The sequence below is a fragment of the Pleurodeles waltl genome, chromosome 6 (assembly GCF_031143425.1).
Source record: "Pleurodeles waltl isolate 20211129_DDA chromosome 6, aPleWal1.hap1.20221129, whole genome shotgun sequence".
Lineage (NCBI taxonomy): Eukaryota > Metazoa > Chordata > Amphibia > Caudata > Salamandridae > Pleurodeles > Pleurodeles waltl.
Window position 1 is genome coordinate 887,007,508 of NC_090445.1, and position 23,806 is coordinate 887,031,313.

General features: G+C 45.3%; 1 protein-coding gene across 2 annotated transcripts in view; it reads left to right on the top strand.

The window, feature by feature from the left end:
- The window catches only part of ALDH18A1 (aldehyde dehydrogenase 18 family member A1), a 284,510-nt gene that overhangs the window by 123,302 nt on the left and 137,402 nt on the right, over positions 1 to 23,806 (top strand). For both annotated transcript variants that reach the window (XM_069239691.1, XM_069239692.1), the window contains exons 9-10: positions 4,061 to 4,205; positions 18,200 to 18,273. In XM_069239691.1, coding sequence (XP_069095792.1) covers positions 4,061 to 4,205; positions 18,200 to 18,273 — 219 coding nt within the window. The remainder of the gene's footprint in view (positions 1 to 4,060; positions 4,206 to 18,199; positions 18,274 to 23,806) is intronic.

The following is a 23,806-nucleotide window of genomic DNA, read 5'->3' on the forward strand; positions in this document are numbered from 1 at the left end:
GACTTTATTATTTCGTTGTGGAGCTGGTAAATGCTTTACACTAGGTTCCTTTGTCAAGCCTTACTGCTCGCAACCACAGTTACCCAGGCTTGAGCTTAAGGTTAAATAAACAAGACTGTGTGGACCCAAGATGGTATTTGTGAGTGTACTCCAGGACAAGGCACCACAGCCATATCTTATAGTATACTCAAATCCTCCCAGTATCTATTTAGAAGTTGTGCAATCCGTGGCTCGAAGTCTCTATCAGAAGAACAAGTTACTGGCCTTGAGAAACCATTTCTGGTATAAATGTTTTCTAGCAGCAGATACTTGCCAACCTTCCCATCCTTTCCATTCTCCCCATCCCAGGTCTAGAAATCTGCACACTGTTCACAACCAATTTGCTTTTGGGGCTCTGTGTCTGGAGGTGTGGACAGCCTTGAAAGCAATAGATGTCAGCGGTAGGGGGACACCAGTATAGTCTTTGCAAGTCATTTCCGGAGTGAAACTGTGTTAGTTCGTTCGGAGCCATAACCGCCAAGTGCCACCTGATGGCACGCCAAGGTCCAGTTCCAGTCCGACACCTAGGCAACATTCAAAATGTGAGGAATCTGCGGCTAGCTGGCACCCAACAGAAAGAGCATTACAAAGGTAAATAACTTGTTCTTCAGGATTCATTAGAGTTTTGACTGGTGCCTGCCCATTTGCTTCCTACTGTGTGATAAAAATCAACTTTTTAACCAAGAGCATTGCAGTTGCCTGTTCTGGCTTGAGCCTTTTTACTGTCTGAAAAGCCTCATAATATGAAACCAGACAAATAAACAGTCCTGGGGCCCGATTAGACATAAGTTGCATTGTCCCAGTGTAAAATAGGCTGCACCTTTAACTGAGCTGTTTAGCGCAAACCAGGACAGTGCATCCTACTGCAAACATTTGTGGTCCCCAATGCAAGCTGAAACCTTCGCCTGCACTGTGAACCTAGCATTAGTGAAAGGTGGACTGGCTGTTTGAAGTCAATGGTCCACCTTTCACTGCAGGTGGCAGAACCAGACTTTTTTTCAAGGGAATGAAAGGGATATCTCCACAGGCAGGGTCAGTATGACAACACCTTCCAGCTGGGAGTCCAAGGCAGATTTGTAACTGCACTATGAACAGCCTATTGATTAGAAAAGTGGGGACTGTCCCTGTCTGCACCAGGTGCAGAGTAGGATAGTGCACAGTCTGTCTGACATGACCCCACGCTTGCCTTATGCGTCAAACTGCTGTCATCTCTCCAAGTGAACCAGTTCAGTCAACCAGTTTTTCTAATTTACAGTCTAGCTGTCAGCAAGGTATTGGGATTCTCATTAATCTCCTCTCATTACTGACTTTATTCAAGATCTGACTTTGAAGGCTTTTCTCTCTTTCTTTGCTTCTTATTAAACGTCTTATGTCTAATTCCAAAACATGGCCCACAGCTCCCCTATCATGGTGCAGGCAGTGTTGCTCTTACATCTCTCGTTTATCAAGGCATCATTTCACCAGCTGTTTCAAATGTGAGTTTACATTAGCTGCTTAACTGGCTCCTCTCGCATGGTTCAAAGGGATGTAAACTTCCTTCCTGGGCAGAAGGTTGATGGAAATATTTGATAAGCCCTGTCACTTTCAGCCATTAGAAAATATTTTTAAAAAGCTGCAGAAATACGTACTCAATCTGCTCCGTGCTGATCAACGAGAAACCTACATAACACTGTTCCTACCACATATTCACGTATGATGCCTCTGTCAATTCTCTGACTTCTAGTCTTTTGATATATCTTAACAGTTTTAAATGCTCCACTAGCCATCCTTCAAAACACCAGAAAAGGATATTTTTTTTTACAATTATCTTGTCCTTGGGTCTTTGTCTAACTCTGCCTTTAACTTGAACCCCTGTGGGGCAAATCACTCATCAATCAAGGGTTCTTCCAGAGACATAGTCCCACCTTCATCCAAAGGCTTTACCTGACCCTATTCTACAGTGATACCAGTGGCCCCAACAGCTTTGCTGATAGGCAAGCTACAGATCATGCATAAAGCCCAGGCTATTTGAATGGCCCACTTCAAGGAAGTGCTGCGATTGTGACACAAAGGAATAGGGCCTTCTACCCATTAGTGCTTTCCACTCTTTGGCTTGCACTCTGATCTATAGTCTGTCCTTCACAGTAGTTCCAGAAAAGATATGCATGTTAACCAAGCAATCTTTTCCTGGCAGGCAAGACGACTCCCATTGCCATCTAAAAGAGCATACGAGAGGCAGGGAAAAATAGAATATTTGAACACTCTAAAACACTTACACACATTCTCTCAACTATCACACGCTCCTACCTTTTACTCAATAACAAATCTAAGGTTTGTGTTTTAAAATCTCTTATAAAAAAAAATCCCAGATTTGTAGATTGAGAGGCCAAGGTTGAACTATTACTATGTGCACTGTTTTAGCTCTTTTTCATTTCACTGTTTTTCTACAGGTTATACATTTCAGAATTATTGTACTTGTACACATTTTGAAACCCTCAAAGTAGGAAGGTTGACTACTAGCATGAAATCTTCAGGATGCCACTTTCATGTTTCCATTTGAATTCCCTACTGGGCGTTCCTTCGTTTTGTAGTGTTATTATTATTTAGCTCTGCTCTTTGAGCTTTAGGTTCTTCATCCTCCTCACATCTGAGCTTGAGTGCCATTTGTTGGAGTATTGTAGTGATGATCACATCCTTCTGAAGAGCATGTAGCAATTATCCAGGCAGGGAGAGGTCAGTGTCCTAGAGATTAGTAAGCAAAGTGCTACTTTCCTCATTGGAACTTCAAGAAAAAGATACATTTGCTTACTGACAAGTTGGCAATACAGGCATTGGAGCGAAACAATGCAAGTCCTCTCAGAGCCATAGTGACTTGAAAACGTTCCAGAGAGTTTTTATATCTACTCCTTGAAAAATTGAGAACTAAATTGGCCTTTTGATGGCTTCTTTTGCTTAATTTCTTGTGTAGCAATTCCAGATCCAACCTGACATTTGAATATTCTTCTGTATGCCCTGGTTTATTAATTGTGTGTCCATTTTATCTAGTGATATTAAGCCATTAACATTTAAGAATGGCTTTGTTGTAGCAGGAATTCACTTCAAAGAGCTGTATGAACCTTTTACAGTAATTCACATGTCTTGATTAGGAACAGGCATTTCAGCTTCCCTTTGAAGGTGACTGTGTGGCTACACCTTTTGAAGATGATATTTCACAACAAGAATCAGACAATGGCTCAGGTCTGAAGTTGCCAGGCAGAATAAGCTATTTCTGTCAGTTCCAAAAGTGGCTTTAAGCATATTACTCATCTACTTCGAGCAAAGCAGCTGCAAGTTACTCGCTTAATAGTGCTATGCATTCTGGTGTTATACCCTGCACAGAACTACCTTTCTGTCTGTGGTTGTAAGACCCATGCTAGTGGTGCTAAGGCTTTTTTGTTAACTTTTCAAACACTCCAATTGATGATTTGTGCAGAACCTGGTCTACTCATTCAGCCCTCTGCAGGTTGGGTTATCTGATGATTCCGTGTTATCAGAAAGGGATTGCTAGAGACCACTAACTGGAAGTTATAATCATGTTTCACTTTAGTTGAACCCAGTGTCAAGAACAAGAATACAATGATTTATTAAAGCAAAGCTTGGATTAGAAATGTAGTATCCTACCTGCTTAGACTCATCTAGTGTCCCTCTTTGCAAGCATCGTCTTGCATAGGAACTCTAGGTCTGAGACAATATTTTAATCAAATTATGCTAAAGAGTATTTTCACATTTGTTGATTTCTGGGCGCCATTCTTAAAACCCCCTCCCATAAATCATTCCTGTGAACCCTCCATGTGTATGAATAAGAGGGCAAACAGATGTATTAAGAATGATACTCATGCATGGTTAACTTATTCTTCTAAGTTGATTTAGTGCTTTATTTTGAAAAATGTGAAGCTGGAAATACTCTAAACTCGAACTGTTGTTACAGGTTAAGCAATGTGTTCCTACAGAGTAAGAACATTTTCATGAAAGGCAGATTTGTCATTGCATACCATTTTTGCAGGTGAAAGCTGCTTTGTGGGCCCTCCAAGGTGGCACTTCTGTTGTAATTGCAAATGGTACCCATCCTAAGATCTCTGGGCATGTCATCACAGACATTGTTGAAGGGAAAAAAGTTGGCACTTTCTTCTCTGAGGTAAAACCTGCAGGTAAGTTGAAGTTTATGGTCTTTCCCTATAGGCATTCTGTTCGAAGGTCCAAATGAACCAGTTTCAGAGAACACATGTTCTGTGTTAGTAATAAGTAGAATATTTCGGCCTGTAGAATTTTCATAGCTATATTTTTAATGATGCCACTGCTTAATTCTGTAGTTTGTTCATTTAAATAATGTAAAAACTGTATGTATTGGAAATGCCTCTAAAAAGGATATAGTGGCAAATATTAAGAATCATGAAAGAAATATGACTGCTATGAACATGTGATTGAAGAACATCAACTGTAAAAGACTACAGTATTTTGATTGGTATCTCTAAAGGTATGAGATATAAATAGTACCCCTGCTCTAAAGGTATAAGATGTAAATGGCGCCCCTGGTCTCAATTGCTATGCTATCAGTAAATTCTCTAATGTTTGAATTTCACACGTGTGCAGGTAGATGTCTTGTTAAAAGCGCCCCCCTCTGCAGACTTTATGGGATGTCCCTCGTCAGCCAGAAGTCAGGCATGAGAATGTCTGTTTCACAGTGAACAAATAACCTATTTGCAGCCTAGCCTTACAGGGCCCTTACTTGTCTGCCTTCTTCTGGCAAGTCACTCCCTTTGTTCCATTTCAGGACAAAAATGTTTGTTGCTGAACATGGCTTCCATGATTGCTGCTTGTTGAGTTTCTAGCACCAGAACCTTTACTGTTCCCTCTGTAAGTAATTTCTTTGTGGTACATGAACAGACAGTGTTTTTGGTGACCTGAATTAAAAACAAAAAAACACCTTTTAAGATTTTCAAGTGTTGATAGCACAGAAGTGCAGATACATTAGTTGAGTATACCCCTTTTTCCTAGAATCACCAGTTAGGTCATTTATTCTTCCAGCACAATTTAATCTGACATTCAGGAAGGGACTTCTGCAATTCTGGAGGTCCTGGACTCTGGCTCCACATGTACAGAGTGAAAGCAGTGGTGCACCACATATAGAACCGTAGAACCCATTTTGAGACCCACTTTGGGGCAGATGTCTAAAAGCAGCAGCCTGGGAATATAAGGCTCTTATTTAAGGTTGTTGCCAGGCCGGAGAATACCCAAATCATCTCTCAGATATCTTCTCTGAAACGTTTTCAGGAATCCCACTGAAATGTGGGGTTACTGGTCTCAAACTGTAACAATTGAAGTTTCTTTCCTCTTTCCTCTGGTGTTGTGGGATTTATCTTACTGATAAAACCCAAACTAGACTCCATGTACACCCCTATAGCTTTGACTTCTTGGTGGTGAGGTTGAGTAGTGTAAGGCTTCCCCAGAGAGGTGGTGTTGGGTTAGAGAACTCAGTGATGCATAAAGGGGGGGCAGAGCCAGCTGCCATGACCTAAGAACGCAGACAGTGTGAGCTCCTCGCCGCCCATGATTCCCCTCCCCTGCCACGCCTCCGTATTTGCCTGGCAAGGAATTTTTGGGGGCTTGTGCACTTGCTGGAGACTCCTGATTCTACCTGGAATGCCCTTTGATGTGCGATAGACTCCAAGTGGATGCGGCCCTGTGGAGGCCCCTGAAGGCTTGTTGGATCTCTTGGGCAGAGCTGGAGTTTCTGGGACGTCAGTCGTGGCCAGACTCAAGCCAGATGCAAGATGGCAGCCCCACTTTGATGGTGCTGGTCAGTTTATTCCCTGCCTCAGCCAGATCCCCAGCAACCCCCGCCCCAACAAGACCACAGCTGCCGACGGCCTTGGGTGGGGCACAGTACACCCATAAGTTAAATTGGCAGCCCTGCGTGTGGAGTGGGGACCACACGGCTGCAGTGACTGGCCTGTGGGCAGCTCATCTTGTTGGGGGCATACACAGCAATTTTAGGGGGGGCCCTGCTTACTTGGAATCTATGTGGGGGCACTCAGGACTGACCTCCTGCTCTTCCTCTACCTCTCAGGGCATTGAGATGTGCCGCTGTGTTGCGCCTGAGCTGGGCGATTTCTTGTGGCTCACTATTTGTTGGTTGCCTGTTTTTGCTGTGCCATTTATGGCCGGGATGCCTGTCTGCTTCTCCCCTTTTGCCTGTTCCTTGGGCTTGCACAATTTGGTGAGCTACTTGTTGGCACAGATTATATTGCAGCTAATTGCCCCCAGCCTACTGAGACTCTTGCTTACTGCCTTCTGATGCATGGTGTGACTGGTGGAGCTGACAGAGCCTTCACTGCTGGTCTGTCCCTAGGTTTCCTTGTGGGTGGATTATGCTGCTCCTGTTGGGGGCTCTGTTAACCTGTTGGTGGACTGACATGGTTTAAACTGCGAAAAGGCTATATCTGGGTTGCGGCCTTTGGCTGATCTTTCCTATTATGCTCCCCCCTTCTTTGCTGGGGTTGTCATGGGGCGGACGCAGTGGACCAAAGAGGTTGTATTCTCAGGCGCCTCATAGGAGGGGATCAAACAGGGTGCTTGTGGCAGTGATCTGTTACCTATCAACGGTAATTTGTGAAACTCCTAGCTGCAATAGATGCCCCCGGGGAGCTCTTCGGGGAAAGATGGATTTCATTTCAGTGGAACCTGGCCTTATCTGAAAGGACTCCTGGAAGGATTCTCAAAGGCTCACTGCCCTGGAGGGCACTGTATAATCTCTTACCTCAGGTGTCCAATCTGCCGATCTTTGCATTTTGGCCATGGTGGCTAAGACGTGACACCTGCTTCCTCGCTTCCATGACCAGGATGGTAGGGCCCACCGGAACTATGTCTGCATTGTGGGACTGTCTGAGGTTGTTGATGGTGCCTGCTTGCTGCCCTGTGTGGAGGACTGACTACAAGAGGTGGTGGCCCCTCCGTGCCTCTCCAAATTCTATTACCTGGAACAAGCACATAGTTCCAGCACAGCCATCTCACCTTTAGGCCCCACCCCACCTAGTAGTAGCACGTCTTCTGCACTTTAGAGACCGAGACCATCTCCTGCAACAAGCTTGTGCACGTGACCTTTTTGTAGTGGATAACACCAAGGTGCCCTTAAACCCTGACCCTTATATCCTGACTTTACCCTCCGGGTCCAGACCCAGAGGGCGTCATTCATGGCAGTGAAGAAGAAATTACATGAATGGAGTATCTGGTGAAAACATATTCCGACCACACCCCTGTGCTGTGCTTCCTCTTGTGGACCTCGTCCCTATCCAGTGTCCCTACGTTGTGTTTGGACCCAGTTATGCTTGAGTATCAGGCATTTCGGGTGCTGTTTAGCGAACATAGGGCGAATTATTGGTTCAACAACATAGGGTCAGCCACATTGGTGGGGGTGGAGTTGGAGGCCATGGAGGTGGTGGTTCAGGGTTATTGTATAGCTAACAGGGCGGGCGGGCTTGCGGACCCAGTTGCATTTTGACATTCAACTGCCGGAGGCAGTGCTTGATGGTCTTCCCTGCATACTACGGAAAACCCCAGAAGGTGTGAGGTGTCTGTTAGAGGAGCTGGTGAAACTGTTTGCCCTGGTTTAACGATTGCGGCATTTCTCATATAGGGCTTATACTGCCAAAGGGGCATGCTACGTGCGATTAATCAGGCAAAATGCTGATGTGGCTCTTCTGGAGCGAGAGCTGCAGACACACCATACTTCAGGTGCGGGATACTTCAAGACAGGATACCTTTACACAGGAGGGGATAAACACTGTGTTCTTCAATATTATCAAGATCTGTACACAGTTGGGAGTGTGGGCAGCAAAGAGGATATGTTTTATTATATAATGGCCTCCTCCCCAGTGACGCATGATACCGCAGTGGCAGAGCGGTTAGGTGCAGAATTTACTGAGCAAGAAATATGGGTCACGCTATTTGGGGATATATATTTGTGGGTGGTGAATTTTGTCCCTTCTTGGAACTCCAAAAGGCATATGACCTCCCAGCTGGGCATTTTTTACTACATGGTGCCTTGGTGCACAGGGCACGTGAGTGGTGGGGTTGTGGAACTGCAGAGCCACCGGAACATGAATGTTTGCACCATCTTCTCCTCATTGCACGGCTTACAAAAGCAGTCACACTGTGCTGCACTGGGATGCCTCAGTGTAGCTATGCGCTTTACAAACCCATAAACTCAAACTCTATAGGTCTGTCCTGAAAGAGATGCAACCAGGCCTGATGAAATTGCGGTTGTGCTAGGAGACTGAGGACGTAGGGTCAGATTCAGCTTGGAGGATAGTGCTGAAGTGTACCCCTTGGGTGTCTAGAAATGCTTGCTTCAAGCTCACCCATTTCTTTTTATTTACATCAGGCTTATCTTATCCCCCTGCATCAACTTGCTATGTTCCCAGCTGTGATATAGGCTTGCCCTAGAATCAATGCAGATGATGCAAGTTTCTTTCATATGGTGTGAGACTGCCCGTTGTTCCTACGATTTTGGACTACTGTCCTTCGGGTGGTTTGTGTGGCTACTGATCGGGAGTACATGCTCAGGCCCCAGTTGTGCTTATTGGGCCTCCACGAACGCACTGTGGCTAGGAAAGCAACAAACAGATTTATAGATCTGTCATTGGTTCTTTCTTGTAGGAAAATAACTGTGAGCTTGAAATCCTCTTGTGTTCTGGATTTGTACAGATGAGGGATGGAACTGGTTAAGTGGGCGGATAGCGAGAGAGATGTGATTCGTAGAAATTAGTCCCAGGGGGTTAGAATGGTACCTATTCACCGTATTCCACAGGCAGTTGTTGGCCTGTCCTCGACTAGGTTGTGAGGGACTTATTGTGACAGATGATTTGCCTTCAAGTGCCCCCTCACCATGGCCATGCAGAGGGGGGGGATAGTTCCCTGCAATAGAGAATATTTCCTATGTGCTTCTTGGGGTGGAGGGTGCTTGGCCCGTGCTGTTACATGAGTATAGATCTGATGTTGAATGAGTGAGCCCCCGCTTTACTTGCAATATGTGCTAAGCATTGCTTTTGTGAATGTTGACTTAGCTTACTTACGGAGACCTCACCCTCTCTTTATTCCTCCCCTTTTATTATTGGTATATTGTACAGGATGCTGCTGGTTCATATTCTGACCTTAGCTTGACAGAATGTGATGCACCTGGAAGGCTGCGAGTGGGTGCTGCCCTCACTTGTGAGCTCCCAGGAGCTCTGGGGGAACAGCAGATCTGAATCACCCTGGCACCTCTTGGCTTCCATGACAGATTATGTGCTAGGGTTGTGCGTGGGCACACATCTGGATCTGAAGAGGCTGAGGTATGTGGGCACAGCTCTGCAAAGGGTATGCTCATTAGCGCCTAATGTAGGGATGGGAATCTACTTGGATGGCTGTTCCGTGAGCTCAAACAAAAGCCCACCACCCTAACCAGTCAATAGCTTTCATGGGGTCACAGTAGTTATCCTTGTAAAGGCTCTTTCATGAACAGCTACCAACTACGGATGACAGTTTGAGTGCCTTGCTGTCACAGGCACTTCTAATGAATCTGCTGAATGTGGTTTCAAGCCATCAAAGGGGCTTCTTTGGAGACTCAGGCTTCCGTAGTTACTTCGTATCTTCTCCTAACTGCCTTTCGATCCGTGTGGAGGATGATCAGGGTGCCCATAACCCAGCATAGACTTGGGAAGTGAGTTGGGTTGTTCTGCAGCACCCTGCAGAGGGAGGGTCAAAACTCGTGGTGTTACCCGGTCTTCCTTGGACTACAGGAGGCCATTATCCTGCTTCTCCTGTCAAGCTCATTGAAGCCCCCTTCTTCTAGACCATGGGTCTCCAGCCTTGTCTGTAATAGGAGCCACATGTGTTCAATGAAAATCCTCCAGAACTTCTTAAAGATAGAAGTAACCATATCAGACAAAATTGCATTAATGGCCAACATACGCAAGACTACTAGCAGTGATCACCTCTGCGCTTCAGGCACAGTTGCCAGCAGTAATGTAAAAAATGCTTTGACAATGTGGAACGCCTCTACATGGGTAATGCATAACAACCAAAGCTGCAATGCCCCTGTCACCAAGTTAATATTAGTTATAGTCTCCCAAACACCGTTTGATTTTTATCACTCAAATATCAACTTTATATATATTTCGGAAATGCAACCGTTTTTCTCCAAACATCAGTTCATAAATTCTTAAAATACACATTTTCGTTTCAAATGCACACTTTCTAAGTGTGATGTACACACATTAACGCAAAAAAGCAAAACTTGTAATTTAGTTCACTGTGCTGCGCACATGAGTTACTTACAGATAGCTAGAGAGCTACCAGAATCTCATGAGCTGCTTGTTGGAGAAGCCTGTTCTAGACAGACATTCTTTTTTGTGGGCATACCTCCTTCACCCCTCTTCAGTGGTCAGTGGGCTTCTACCATAGGGGATATCAGAAGGCAGCCATTCCTAGCTGGATGGGGAATTTCCATGAATCTGTTTCCAAACCTGACAAGGAGTTGACAATCAGTGACCCAAACCTTGGACTTGAAGGTTTTCTCTCCCCCTCTCCCTCTCCCCCTTCCCCCAAGGTCTAGGAACCCTTGTCTCTCTCCCGCTTCCCCCACCGGTCTAGGAACCCTGGTTCTTGTCAATGACAAATCCTGGTTCTCCGACTGGACTTTCCTGCTACACAACTGTACCAGTGTTGCAGACACAGATTGCATTCCCCAGGTTCTTTTCTGGGACTGGGTTCAAAAACTTCCTGACTTTTTTTGCTTATTCCTCCCAGACTGGTCAGTGTGTCTTCTACTGTAAGCAGGAAGGAGGGTTGTTAGCTCCCTATCAAGGGCATACAAAACAAAAAGCACTAAAGAGGGAGAGGGTTCTTCATCCGGCTACCTGAACATGCTGGGTGTAATACCTCTGGGTAATAACAAAGGGAAATAAGGGCTGTGCCTACACTTTGAAAGGACCCTCTTTATTCTTGCCTCCACACTGTAGCATCTGACCCACTTTGAAGAAGCCCTACAATTCACATTTCTGTCTGACAGACTCTCTCCAACCTCCATCTTAATCACATGAAATCCAAATTGGATTTCTAGTGCCTCAGTCAAGCACAGCACATATTTTCCGCAAACATCCTAGTAGACATGCATAGGGTAAACATCATGCACCATCCATGCCTCCCATATCTGGAGCGAAGGACCTGGCTGTAGGAGACTGACAGACCACTTTAATCAGAAGAGGGAAGAAGGCAAGTCTCCATGTACACATAAAAGGAAACAAGGCCTTCCATTCAAGTATAATCAGTTGCTGCAAACACTTTTAGTCCTTAGCCTCAGTCATAGACACATGGTGTACCCTTCACTCATATACACATGGTGTGCCCTTCTAAGGTTGCGTTCTTTGTCACAGTAGGCCCTCTGTGTACATGCATGATTGTTGTCTGCACTATGGCCACAAATAAATCTGTATTGGTATGGGGAACTCTCGACAGGGGTGCAAGCTGTGCAGAGCCACCCATACAGGTAGTATTTTCCTTCCTAACACTTTCTAACCCTGAGACCACAGAGCTTTATCCATAGGTTCGGAGGCAGACCAGTCCTTCTGCAGCTTATTTTATTTGCCTTTCCAGTTAGGCTGGTGCCTTTGATACCACCCTGGGCTAAAGTCTTTGACAGCGCACTCACAGAGGTATAATAAACTTGCAGATGATCTAGCATAATAAACTTGCAGATGCAGGCCTGGGCAACAATGCTCACTGAGCTACTGGATCCCCATGATGACTTTCTCCCATGAGCACGCCTGGGAGACGGAGTTGGAGGTATGATGATGGTTGACCATGGAGGGGAAAAGTACCTTCGTCCTACATATAGTTGGGAAACATGGCTGCCTGCAGGTCACACTTCTTTTGCCCGGTTCACCTAATAGTGTTCAACTTGAAATGGAGGGGTGGACTGAACCTGTGAGGAAGGGTGGGGGAATTGGGTGCTTGTTGTTGTTACCATGTGTAACTATATATTTTTTTTTACTGTTTCTACAGTATGCACACACTTATATTATTTGCAAAATGCCAAAAACACTCAGTGGTTTTAGGACACCCCACTTGGGAAAGCTGCCTTCGTATCATGGAAGGGTTTTTCCCTTAGTTCCCTCATTTGCTCTTTCTGCCAAGTGTTTGTCTACTGGTCTGTGACAGGGTTCTTCTTCTGAGCAGGGGACAGCTGACAAAGTTTCTAGGTCTAGTGAGGAGCACTGGTGTCAAGAAATAACCTAACTCAGTTGGAACTCTGGATGTTATTTTGCCACTCATATCCAGAATGTGTGTCCAGGCAGTGTACAGCAAGATTTCTGGTAGAGGCCACCTTAAATGCAGAGAAATCTCATAAGTCAACTGCTGCATGTGCAGCATCTGTAGTTTCAGATGATCGCCAAGATGGTGCCTCTGTGCACACAACACTGGTTTGGCTCTTTGGGTCACTTGAACTTAACAAGACCCCTCATTGGACCTGATTGCCTTTTCAGACGTAAGGGAAGACTTTCTAATGCACCTTTTTTGTTACTATTTCATCCTAATGTCTACTGTACTTTGGAGCCCTCACTATGCTCTCCAAACTGGACCTTTATCTTAGTATTGCTGCGTGGATTGTCCATACTTGCAGTGGTTTTGTTAGTTTTGATGCCCATTCCTACCTTCTCTTTCAAATCAGAGGTCATCCGGGGCATTGGTTATTCTGCTAGAACCACAGAAAGATATTTTGGTCATATAATTTGTGGGGACCCTGGCTAATGTTTTTTTTTCGGCCACTCCGTAATAAAAGGTGGTAATCATTCTGTTTACTGGGTAGAATGCTTTCATTTGATTCATTTCTTTCAGTTTACTAACCAGTAGGAGACTTATGTATGCTTTCCAATAATGGCATCCTCAGCTGGTTCATGCCAGTCTTTCTTTTATGAGGAAGAGTTTCTGTGTGTTGTGATTGGACTCATGATTGGCATTTTAGGTATTCTTGTCCTCCATATCCCTTTGAAGGTATGTTTTTTCACTGCTTATGTACGGTCATACCAGGTAGTTTGCTATTCTATGTCACGGAGTAGTGAAGACTTATTGCTGTTGACTACACTTGTTTTAAAAACTAGCCCTTACCTGAATCCTCAATCTGTTCCCAACACAACTTCAGCCTCCTGTAAGGCGGCTGTGTTTCTCCTGCTTTTAAGTAGATTTAATGAGTCAGGAATATAAATCTGATTTTCTCCATATGAAGGTGAAACAGTAGAGTTCAGCCCCAAGGGAGGTGGCAAGGGTGTTGAGAATTCGGCACTTGGGCATGCAGCCTGGTGTGACAGTGTACATGAGCAGACAGCCCGATCAGTGTGACGGTCCTGATGAACCCGAATCTCGCACTCAGCTCCTGGAATCCACTTGGCAGGATCCCCCCTGGAACTTGCTCCTTCAGGGTGATCTACTTCTGCTCACAGTGACCTCTGATCTGGGTCAGGCAGAATCTGGTGCTCTAGGTGAGTGTTTTTGGCTCACCCAACTAGCAGCCCCTCAGTCCCCAGTCCTGATTGTAACAGGCAGAATTAATGGTAAGCTTATCCTCGCTGATGTGCAGCTTCAGTTTGGCAATTTGAAAGGCTCAAGCTGCCCTTTTTGTAATCCGTTTCCAGGCAACAATGTGATTGTGTCTTGCTGTTTTTGAAGTTCCTGTACTGGTGATTGCTCTTTTTGACGTACCCATTCCTATGTCTTGCTGTTCGTCCAGAGAGCAGTCCATCACAGCAGGAGTGTGTCCAAATCTGTTAGGCTACTGTTTATGATTCCCTTATTAGCCCCATCTCCTTCCTGACATATTTCCTGTCCCTTTGACCAGTGACCTATTTCAGCATCAAAGAGCCCTTTGTACTGAAGAGCCTGGCTCTTTCCTCTTCTAGTATGTGTCTTGCCCAGCTCCCAGGAATGCAGCAATCAATAAACCTCTCTGACTGGGCTCCTGTACCTCCACATGTTCCTCCGGCACACCCTGGGCTCCCCAGTATGAGGCCCTCAAGCAGTGTACCACTCACGGGCACTTATGCATCCTTAGTGCTTCACGCAAACACATGTGTAGCCATTTACGTACTATATCAATCCAAGGAACACATACTTACCAGCACAATGCTTATAAGCACTTCCTCCACATACTGTAGCATTCACTAGCTCGCGTACACACTAGTGCAGTGCACTCAAACAAAACAAGCATGTACTATTCCCATGTATTGAAAGACACACTGGCTCACATACATACAATGAAGGTGCATTCTAATATGTATGTTCTGTCTCCCCACAACTAGCCTGATGTAGGCCAAAGTTACTCCAAGCACACAGCAGCATAACTTTGAGTGGGCCAGTAGGCCCTACTCCCATGACACAGGTCAGAAGGCCTGGCCACATTAATTGATTACTTAAAAACAATATGCTATCACCACCATTCTCATGCTGCTCAACTCCTAGTATGAGTGCTAATCCTCAGCCTCTGAGAGTAGCTTGTGGTATGTCCCTCCTAGTCTAACCTGTCTGTGAAAAGGGCCTAGGTCGTGACTCTCACACACACACACTCTCTCTCTTTCCCCTCTCTCCCCTCTCTCCCCTCTCTCCCTTCTCTCCACAGATAGTCACATCTACTACCATCCAACAGACTTTTCTGACCCTCATTACAATTACAACTAATTACATGAATGATAATTACACAGAGGTGGAATCTCATTTAGAAATGCAATATATTAGGATCACCACATTAAAATATCCCAAGGACAATCATACAGTCTGATAGAAGTATTTGACATACAGTAAAGAATAAAAGTCATGAGCCTACCACCAAACCTTTGGCTCGTCCTCAGCCAAAATTTCATGAAATACCAATAGGTACCGCATTGAAGGAATAATTGCAATTTAAATTCGGGTCTCAATATGATAAACTTATGTTTATCATTAATAGAGCACATGGCTGTTCAACCAGGGCTTCTCCGCCCAAATGAAGAGCAACAAGAATAGACCTGCAGCTGAAGATTAAAGCCATGTCTTTTAATGGTTCCTACAATGTGCTTCGGTCAAACAGTGCCAAAGCTGGAGTAGAACACTTTCAATGGTTCGAAGCAATAAATTGAAAAGACTGAATACCCACACCACCTTACCTTCTGGTTCCTCTGACCCTAGGCAGAAGAGCAGGTCTTACAATGGAAGTCCTCATATCCCTGGCAGAAATATAGGCTGAATCAGATGTCTGAGAAATGCAAGACCCAAGTTGGCACAAACACTAAGTGCAAAACAGAGGACCTTGAATTGTATTTTTTTTTTTTTACTGGAAGCCTGTGACGATCTGCAAAATAGGCAGACATTGACTTAAATGTCGGGATATGAAGCAACAAATAAGCTTCTACATTCTGAGTAATTTGTGGACATTTGATAGAGGTCTGCATAACACACAGATAAAGAACATTCCCGAGGTCCAGACAGGATGTAATTATTGCCTGCATTAAGATTTTTTGGTGCGATTTGGAAGGGTCCGTAATAACCTTCTAAGGCTCCTAAAGTGCTTTGGTGACTGTCATTTACAACTCATTTCTGTCATTTGATGGTGAAAGGTCAGAATTTAGATTAACGTAATAACTTTACTTACGAATTTCATGTCTTTGTAGGTTTTGTTTAATAGCTACTATTGACTGCTGCCAAACTTAACTCACTCTTACCTTTAGTTTTTTATTTTATATGCTTATGACAGCTTAAAATGTACCTAGTTCGTGATTAGTCAATTCTGATATGTTGACAGTCATTAGTTTTATACTATATGTGTAGGGACATAGACAACTTTTTGGGAAGTAATGACATCAATCACCCACACAGGAGCAACTAACACCAACACAAAACTAACATTACTGAGATATAGCACATTAATACAACACAATAGATCTGAACAACGCTACATAAGTTCACTAAAAAATGCAACATAGACTCAGTAACAACACAAAAATTAACAGGACAAACAACATCACAATATACTGCACCATCCAAGTCAGGACGCAGGACTCGCGTCAACAGAAATCAACAATACAACAAACACAGCACCTTGACTATCTAACATGCTGATATAGTAACTGTCCCATTTAAAAAGAAATTCAGCGTTTGTCTTAACTATGCCATGATGTCCCTTAAAATATTTTTGTCCAGTTTTTATTCATCTATAATTATGATGAATCTGTAGTCCATCACATCGTGAATCCTCCCCCCCCAGACTGAATCCAGAAACTCTGCAACAGCTCTTATGCCGGTAGAAGGTGCTCTATCTCTATCTCAATTCCAAGTCCACCACGGAGGTGAGGTTAAAGTCCCACAAGGTGCCATCATGGCACGCCAATGCTGTTTTCTTTTTTGTATGCCCTAGGACGCAATTCTGGAGTCACTTTACTCAAAACTCTACTAAAAAAATGAAGTGTATTTTGTTTGGGATGTCTCCACCAAAGTTTTCAGGCTTTAGACGTTGCAATTCTTGTGGCAAGCAGATGTCACTCTTGGACCAACACAACCTAGGTTTGTGAAAGCCATCATGTAAGGAGACAAAATATTTTATAGCCTAGGCCTGTGATTATTGTTGAGATAAGTGGCTCTATTCCTCATCCAGGTCCTGCACCAGAGAGAAAGAATCCGGAATGTGACACAGGCGGAATGTAAGGGACCCTTCAGTCTCAATGAGTCGCTTCTGTTTTAGTAGTAGTGTGTCCTGTCCGCGGATAGCCTGACATGCTGAATTGCTGACCGTACTGAATTTGGGCTGAGAAGATGCTGCCAGCCTTTACAGCCCCTGGCAATCATTCCACACATATAACAGCCTTCACCCAGGCAAAGTTGGCATTCTTGTACAAGATCTTTCTTTGTACTCTGTGGTGCACCTGTGAGCCACAAGAAGCCTTCATTACTCCCAACTGAGCCTCCACTGGCAATTTAGCCCCTCCTTTCCCTCCTGTCTTTGACACCTATCATCCCTGCTGCTGCACTAGTTATACCAATTTGGAGTATCATATGCCACTTTCTTAGCCAGAAACCTTTCCAGCTATTGTTCCACTGGCACCAGCTTCTGATCAGTTTAACAATAAGAAAAATTGTCAGAGAATTGAGGCCATTCGAATGAGATTCATATGCAAGGAAGTGTACAAAAAGTGATGGGAGGGATGCCGTGAATTCATCTCAGCCACTGGTAATGACCCTAGGACTTATGAGTCAGGTTCAGCGTTTTTCCAGTGAAAAAGTGAGAATCTAGTCCATCTTTGCTACCTCAGATTAGACCCAGCAATATACAAATCAGCCTTGATCCTGCCTTGATTCTGCTCCAATAGGAACAGTCCAGCCTGAGCTGCCAGGTCCTCTCTGACCCTAGAGCACTGGCAACCCAAGAATGGTTTCCCCTATTTGGGGTTCGTCAGTAGTGGGCAGCTTGGTTCTTTTGGTTTATGTATGTTTATCTGGCTCACTGAGATAGATGGTATTTTCATAGTCAAGCTGTGACTGCACTACAATCAAGACTAGGGAAATATAATGTTAAATTGCAATATAGGGTATAGGCATGACCTCTAGCCAGCTAAAAAAAACTCCACTTTCCTGTGCTATTGATAAGGAGCGTGATTTTTGATGGATTCAATTGTATCATGAAATCAAAAGTCTTGAATAGGTACACAAGAAACAGATTGCTCCAGTCCTTGGAAGAGTACCTTTTTATGTCGCAATTATTCTTTATAAATTCATTGTATGTTTCTCCCAGAATTTTCGAAGCTCGAAAGAAGGCTATTGAAATAAAAATTCCAGATACAATTGAGCTGCCATTTGGAAAAATACAAAATTGACTAGTCCTAATCAAGTGATGAACACATGCATGCACACAAGGCTAAGATCCCAGAAGCACACTTTTGATATTGACTCCATCTAGTATTTCTAAAAATAGAACTGACTGTAGCTGGTCAACCTAATCCCTACCACCTTATTATGACCTTTGTAATCTAACATAGCTGGAACCTCCAGTGTGTGAGCTCCCTTTAATGTGTTAACCTCAGTGTCCAGATCTATTGGTTGCATTCAGTCGCATTTGTTGTTTTTATTATTTTACCTTTGATTGCAGGACCTACTGTAGAACAGCAAGCTGAAATGGCCCGAGCTGGAGGCAGAACATTGGCAGCACTGGAACCTGAACAGGTAATAAAAGATGATGATCACCTCAATGGTCTGACCTTTTGATCTCAAGCATATAATTTCTGCAGTCACTACTGTATCAGCTTGTTTGCGGCTTCTTTGTGAGCAGAATTACTTACAAACTCATTGCAACATTAGCGGTCCTAGGACTGCTAATGCCACGGTGGCGGTCGGACTGCCGCACTCCAAGCAGTCCAACAGTCACATTAGGACCCTGGTGGTCGGACCGCCATCCCCATCAGGAACATGGTCCCGGTCGGGCTGGCAGCGGTCGGAGTCTTTGTCAGCCATGACGGTGCTGAAGTTAGCACCCCCACACTGATCAAGAGTCCAGTTTCCGCCAGCCTTTTCATGGCTGGCGGAAATGAAGTGCATGGGCCTCCCTGCCCCAACACCCTCGGAATGCATACTGTCTGCTCTGCAGACAGTGCGCTTTCTAAGGGTGCAGTTGTGCTATGGTATTGGCTCTTTTAAGGGAGCTGAGACCAATCCGCAGCATTGTTTCTGCCGGTCAGACCAGCGGAAATGTAATACGGTATTTCCTTTGGTCAGCCTGGTGGGAACATTGTAATATGATGTGGGGGGGAGGGAGGCGTCCGGTATAACGGCTGCCTCCTACACGCAGATCTGGCAGTCGGCTCATTGCAATTAGGCCCTGAGTTTGATTCTATTGTGTTTTACAGAAATGTCAAGTTTAGTTGAAATGTACTCTAATTTAATCTGAGAACTGTTTTTTATGGTTTGTAAGATCTTTTTATTGCTTTGAAAGACATGTTAAAACTCTTGAATTTGAGCACCCTAATGTGGAAAATCTAGAATTTATGCCTACATTGTATAATCTTCCAAAAGATGAAGCCATCTTTTCATTAGGCAGGTGCTTAGAATTGTACATACTGACAGCAATACATGTTTTTATTTTTTTGTTCTTTTTTTTTTTTTTTTTTCTTCAACAAGGGTTTCCTTGTGAGCTCATGGGCAATGAGCTGCTCTTTTGAAGCCTCCAGATTAACTCCTCTCCTGTTGATACCTACTAATGTACAGTTTTAAGTCCTATAAATATGCCCATTCATCTTCCCTTCACATGCCCCGCATACACCCCACCACTGCCCACATGCCCCATTGATAATCAAATTAATGTTCGAGGAAAGGTGATGGGGTTGGATCTAACTGAGATCCAGCATGTCTCCTTTCCTGTGAGCCTTTGACTTCTAATGAGCAAACAGCATGCTAAAAACTGAGGGAGTGACTTTTACATCGAGAAAATACTTTGTTAAAGGATTAAATGGGTCACAGCACAAAGAAACCAAAATGTCAGAGCTGAGCGTATCTTCAGAGCATATAAAAGTCAGCATTTCAAACTCTGAGCATGACTTTAAGGATCTAGGTAGGTGGCTGCTGAGTGTGCAGAAAACAATGCAGACCTTTGAGGAAGCAACAGAGCAAAGCCAGTTTTATGAAAAATTTACTAACTCCTCAATGTCAAATCTGGAAGTAGACATTGAGAAAATAAAAATTGAAGCTAAAGTCAACAGGATTAGTATCCATGCGGTGTTCCTTTCTATTGCACATTGTCTGTGTTGTAAGTTGTAATCAACTCTTAATATATTGGTCGCATAAAAGAATTTAACGCTAAATGAACACGTGGCTGGCACCATTCGCCACTTCCCACAGTTCTTTGTACAGGTAAGAGAGGTAGAAGGCAGTGCTGTCACCATGGTACACTACATTTGGTTGTACAGTGGTGTGAGGGCACAACATTTTACAACACCTGCAACAATCTTGTTTAGTATTGGGTGCTTAAGTCTGTCCAGCGTTTTATGTTATAATTCTGTAGCAACGTGGATAATGACCATGGAAATACAAAACTGTGGAGTAGTGGGTGAAGTGTCCTGCTATTGATGGGAGTACACATACTTTATTATAGTACCTATTCCTAGGAAGCCAAGATATATTATTGCACAAAGATTCTTACTTTCTGACCCACAAGCATTATTTGGATGGTCCAAATTTATGTTAATGCTGAATTGGTTTTTCCTATGCTATTAACGTTGATATTGTTACATTCTGCCCTTTGCCTTTCTCAACCACTAATCATTGGACTTTTGCATATCCTAGCACGTAATGATTGGACAGGAAGCTACTTCTATAGCTGGTATTTACTCCCAGTGTGTATGCAGACACACCAGTTCTATATATGTGTGCATATATGTATATCAAAAATTTTAAAAACAAACCACAACAAAAACCGAAGTTAAAGGAATGTTCTAGTTAGGATCTGAATTATCTGATAGAGACTTCTAGTTGCTGGTTCCTTACCTTACTATTTTCCCCCAGGCGTCAGACTGGCTCTGGAGATTTTTTTTCTTCGAGGAATACCCTTGCATGTCGTTAGGTGGCGTTGGTCGACTCTGCGGACGTCATAGTTGCCGTGATGATGTCGGGAGTAGTACAAAGACGGCTCTTCCATGTAGTGACGTCTGTTCTTTTCTTTCTGCGCCATGCTCAGCTCCTGAGCGAGCCACACTCGGTAAATTTTTGACTGGCTTCGACTCATGTCGAGTTTTTGGAGAAGCTTTTGGTGCATTGAGGATGTCCCTGAAGACCGGCTTCATACCTTGCGAGGACTGTCACTGCATGATGTAGGTGACGGATCCGCATCGGGTCGGTTTGTGGTGCCTGGAGCGCAACCATAACCAGAAGTCATGCTCCGAGTGCCATGGCATGCACCCAAAGGCCTTAAAGGAGTAGCCCCTCAAGCTTATGGTGGCCTGGCGCTTGACTCTGCATAGGTCCTGGTCTTGCTCAAGAGGAAGGTCTTGAGACCGGTCGCAGAGCCAGCACCACTCTTCTTCCTTGAAGCCTTCGGGTCAAGGTAAGAAGAAGAAGTAGTAGAAGAAATCTCGTCCTCCTTCGACTTCACCCCGATGCTTGGCTGATGCAACACGGGGACCCCTGCTCAGTTGGGCGAATTCTTAGAGGCCGTGCACCTCATTTTTGGGCAGTCTGACCCCCCACAATGGCGCCTTTGGGCTAAGGGGGTTCAGTTGGAGGGCCTTCAGGTTCCGCGCTGACAGCTCAGAGTCCCGCCATCCAAGTTCCCTCCTGATCAATTCTCTGATCCTTTCCGACACTAGTCGTACCATTGAGACCTTCCCCGGTGCTGATTCGAATGTCGGCGCTTCGGACGTCGGTGGTGCCCACTATCGACATCGACCCAATCCTGATATCCGATGACTGTGAGTCAGAACGGCGTCTGCCGCCCTATTCACCCCAGGTTGGATTCTGACCCTTATTCTTATATGTACAAATTTGGGGAAGGATAGGAGGGGTCCTCGGACCCTTGTGAATATCAGGATGATCCTAACCTGGGCATAGGAGTTGAGTCTGGATACCTCTCCAGACGGTGGCATGCTGTCTCCTCCTACCTTGGCTAGGGCGGAGGGAGCTACTTATTCCATGGTGGTCGGTAGGGCGGCTGAGGTCCTCGGCCTCGAGCTGCCTACTGTTCAGGTCAGGTGTAATCTCCTGACAAAGGTACTTCAACCAGGGGCTTCCACCTCTGAGCCTCTTATCCCATTCAATGAAGTCCTCACTGATGTCCTTTTTGGTACTTGGTTTCGACCCAACACAGGGGCTCCTGTGAACAGGACAATCGCACGCAGCCATCGGCCCACCCCAAACTACCGTAAATTCCTATCCCAACACCCCACACCCGAGAGTCCTGTTATCCAGGCATCCTCACCCTTTGACGCATTCCCTTCAGCACCTCTGGATAGGGAATAAAAAAGGCTGGAACAATATGGGAAGAGGATGTTTTCTTCCTCCATTCTAGCGCTGCGGTTAGTGAACACCGCATGTCTTTTGGGCTGTTATACTCACTCTGTAGGATAGGGTTGTGCAAGTTCTGCCGCAGATACCAGAGGATGGCCCGTGCTATCGTCTCCCAAGCTGTGACCGATGGGGAGATGCAGCAAAGTTCACTATCCAATGTGGGCTGGACATGACCGACTCTCTGGGTAGATCGGTTGTGACAAGGGTGGCCTTGAGGTGCCACGCCTGGTTACGAACATCTGCTTTCTCAGTGGATGTCCAACAGTCCCTTATGGACATGCTCTTTGATGGCTCCCGTCTCTTTGGAGACCAGGTGGACTCTGCCCTGGAGAGGGTCAAGGACTCCCTGGCTACGGCTCGGTCCCTTGACCTTTCCACTGCCCTCATCCCCAACAGTCAGCCTTTTGCCCCTTTCATGGCTACAGAAAGAGCTCACTGTCAAGTCCCTTTCCCAGCCACTGTGCCACCCATGCTGTTCAGCCGGGGATGCGGACTCCCATTTGGTTGTGGTCATGGGACAGGGAACCAGAGGTCTGCCCAGGCCACCCCTGCCCCTGCTGCCGCCTTTAAACCATCCTAGTCTGTCCCCTTACTCTGGTCTAGTTGGCGGCAGGATTCGCCATCCCCTGCCACACTGGGAATCAGTCACTACGGACAGGTGTGTTTTGCAGATCGATCGAAGGGGCTACACCCTCCCCTTCGCGTCTGCCACACCAGCCATGCCTCCATCATTCAGCCATATAGCAGAGGATCATTTGGCACTTCTCTGCCAGAAAGTCGCGGCGCTCTCGCCAAGGGAGCCATAGAGAGGGTCCCCGCGCCAGAAGTAGGTTGTGGTGTTTATTCCCACTATTTTCTGGTGTCCAAAAAGGACTAGGGCTTACGTCCTATCCTAGACCTTCAGGCCCTCAATCTCTTCCTCAAGAAGGAGAAATTAAAAATTCTTACCCTGGCTCAGGTCCTGTCTGCCTTGGACCCAGGAGATTGGATGGTAACGTTGGACTTGCAGGAAGTTTATTTCCATAGTCCCATCCTGCCTGCCCGCAGACGTTACCTATGATTCGTAGTAGGTCACGATCACTTTCAATTTTCTGTGCTCCCCTTCGGCCTTACCAGCGCCCCTCGGGTGTTCACAAAAGTGATGGCGGTGGTTTCCGCTCATCTGCGCAGGTTGAGGGTTTCAGTCTTCCACTACCTCAACGACTGGCTGTTGAAGGTGGACTGTCCCTATAAAGTCATCTCCCACCATCAGACTACAGCGAACCTCCTGGGGTTCACTATAAACGTGCCAGAGTCACACCTGCCTCCCTCTCGGACGCTCCCTTTCATAAGAGCTTTTTTGGCCACAGTGCAGTTTTGGGCCTATCCTCCCGAAAAGTGAGTCCAGGATATTCAGGCTATGATTCTGATCTTTCAGCCTATATTTTGGGTGTCGGTGAGACTGATTGAGGCTGCTGGGCCTTATCGCCTCCTGCATCCTGCTAATGACACATGCCAGATGGCATATGCGGGCTCTGCAGTGGGACTTGAATTTCCAGTGGGCGCAGCATCTGGGAAATCTCTCCGACATGGTGCAGATCTCAGAGGGGACTGCAAAAGACCTGCAGTGGTGGCTTTCGAATCGCCATTGGGTCAATGGCAGATCCCTCACCCTTCCCCTTCCAGATGTCTCCATAGTGACAGATGCGTCACTTCTGGGATGGGG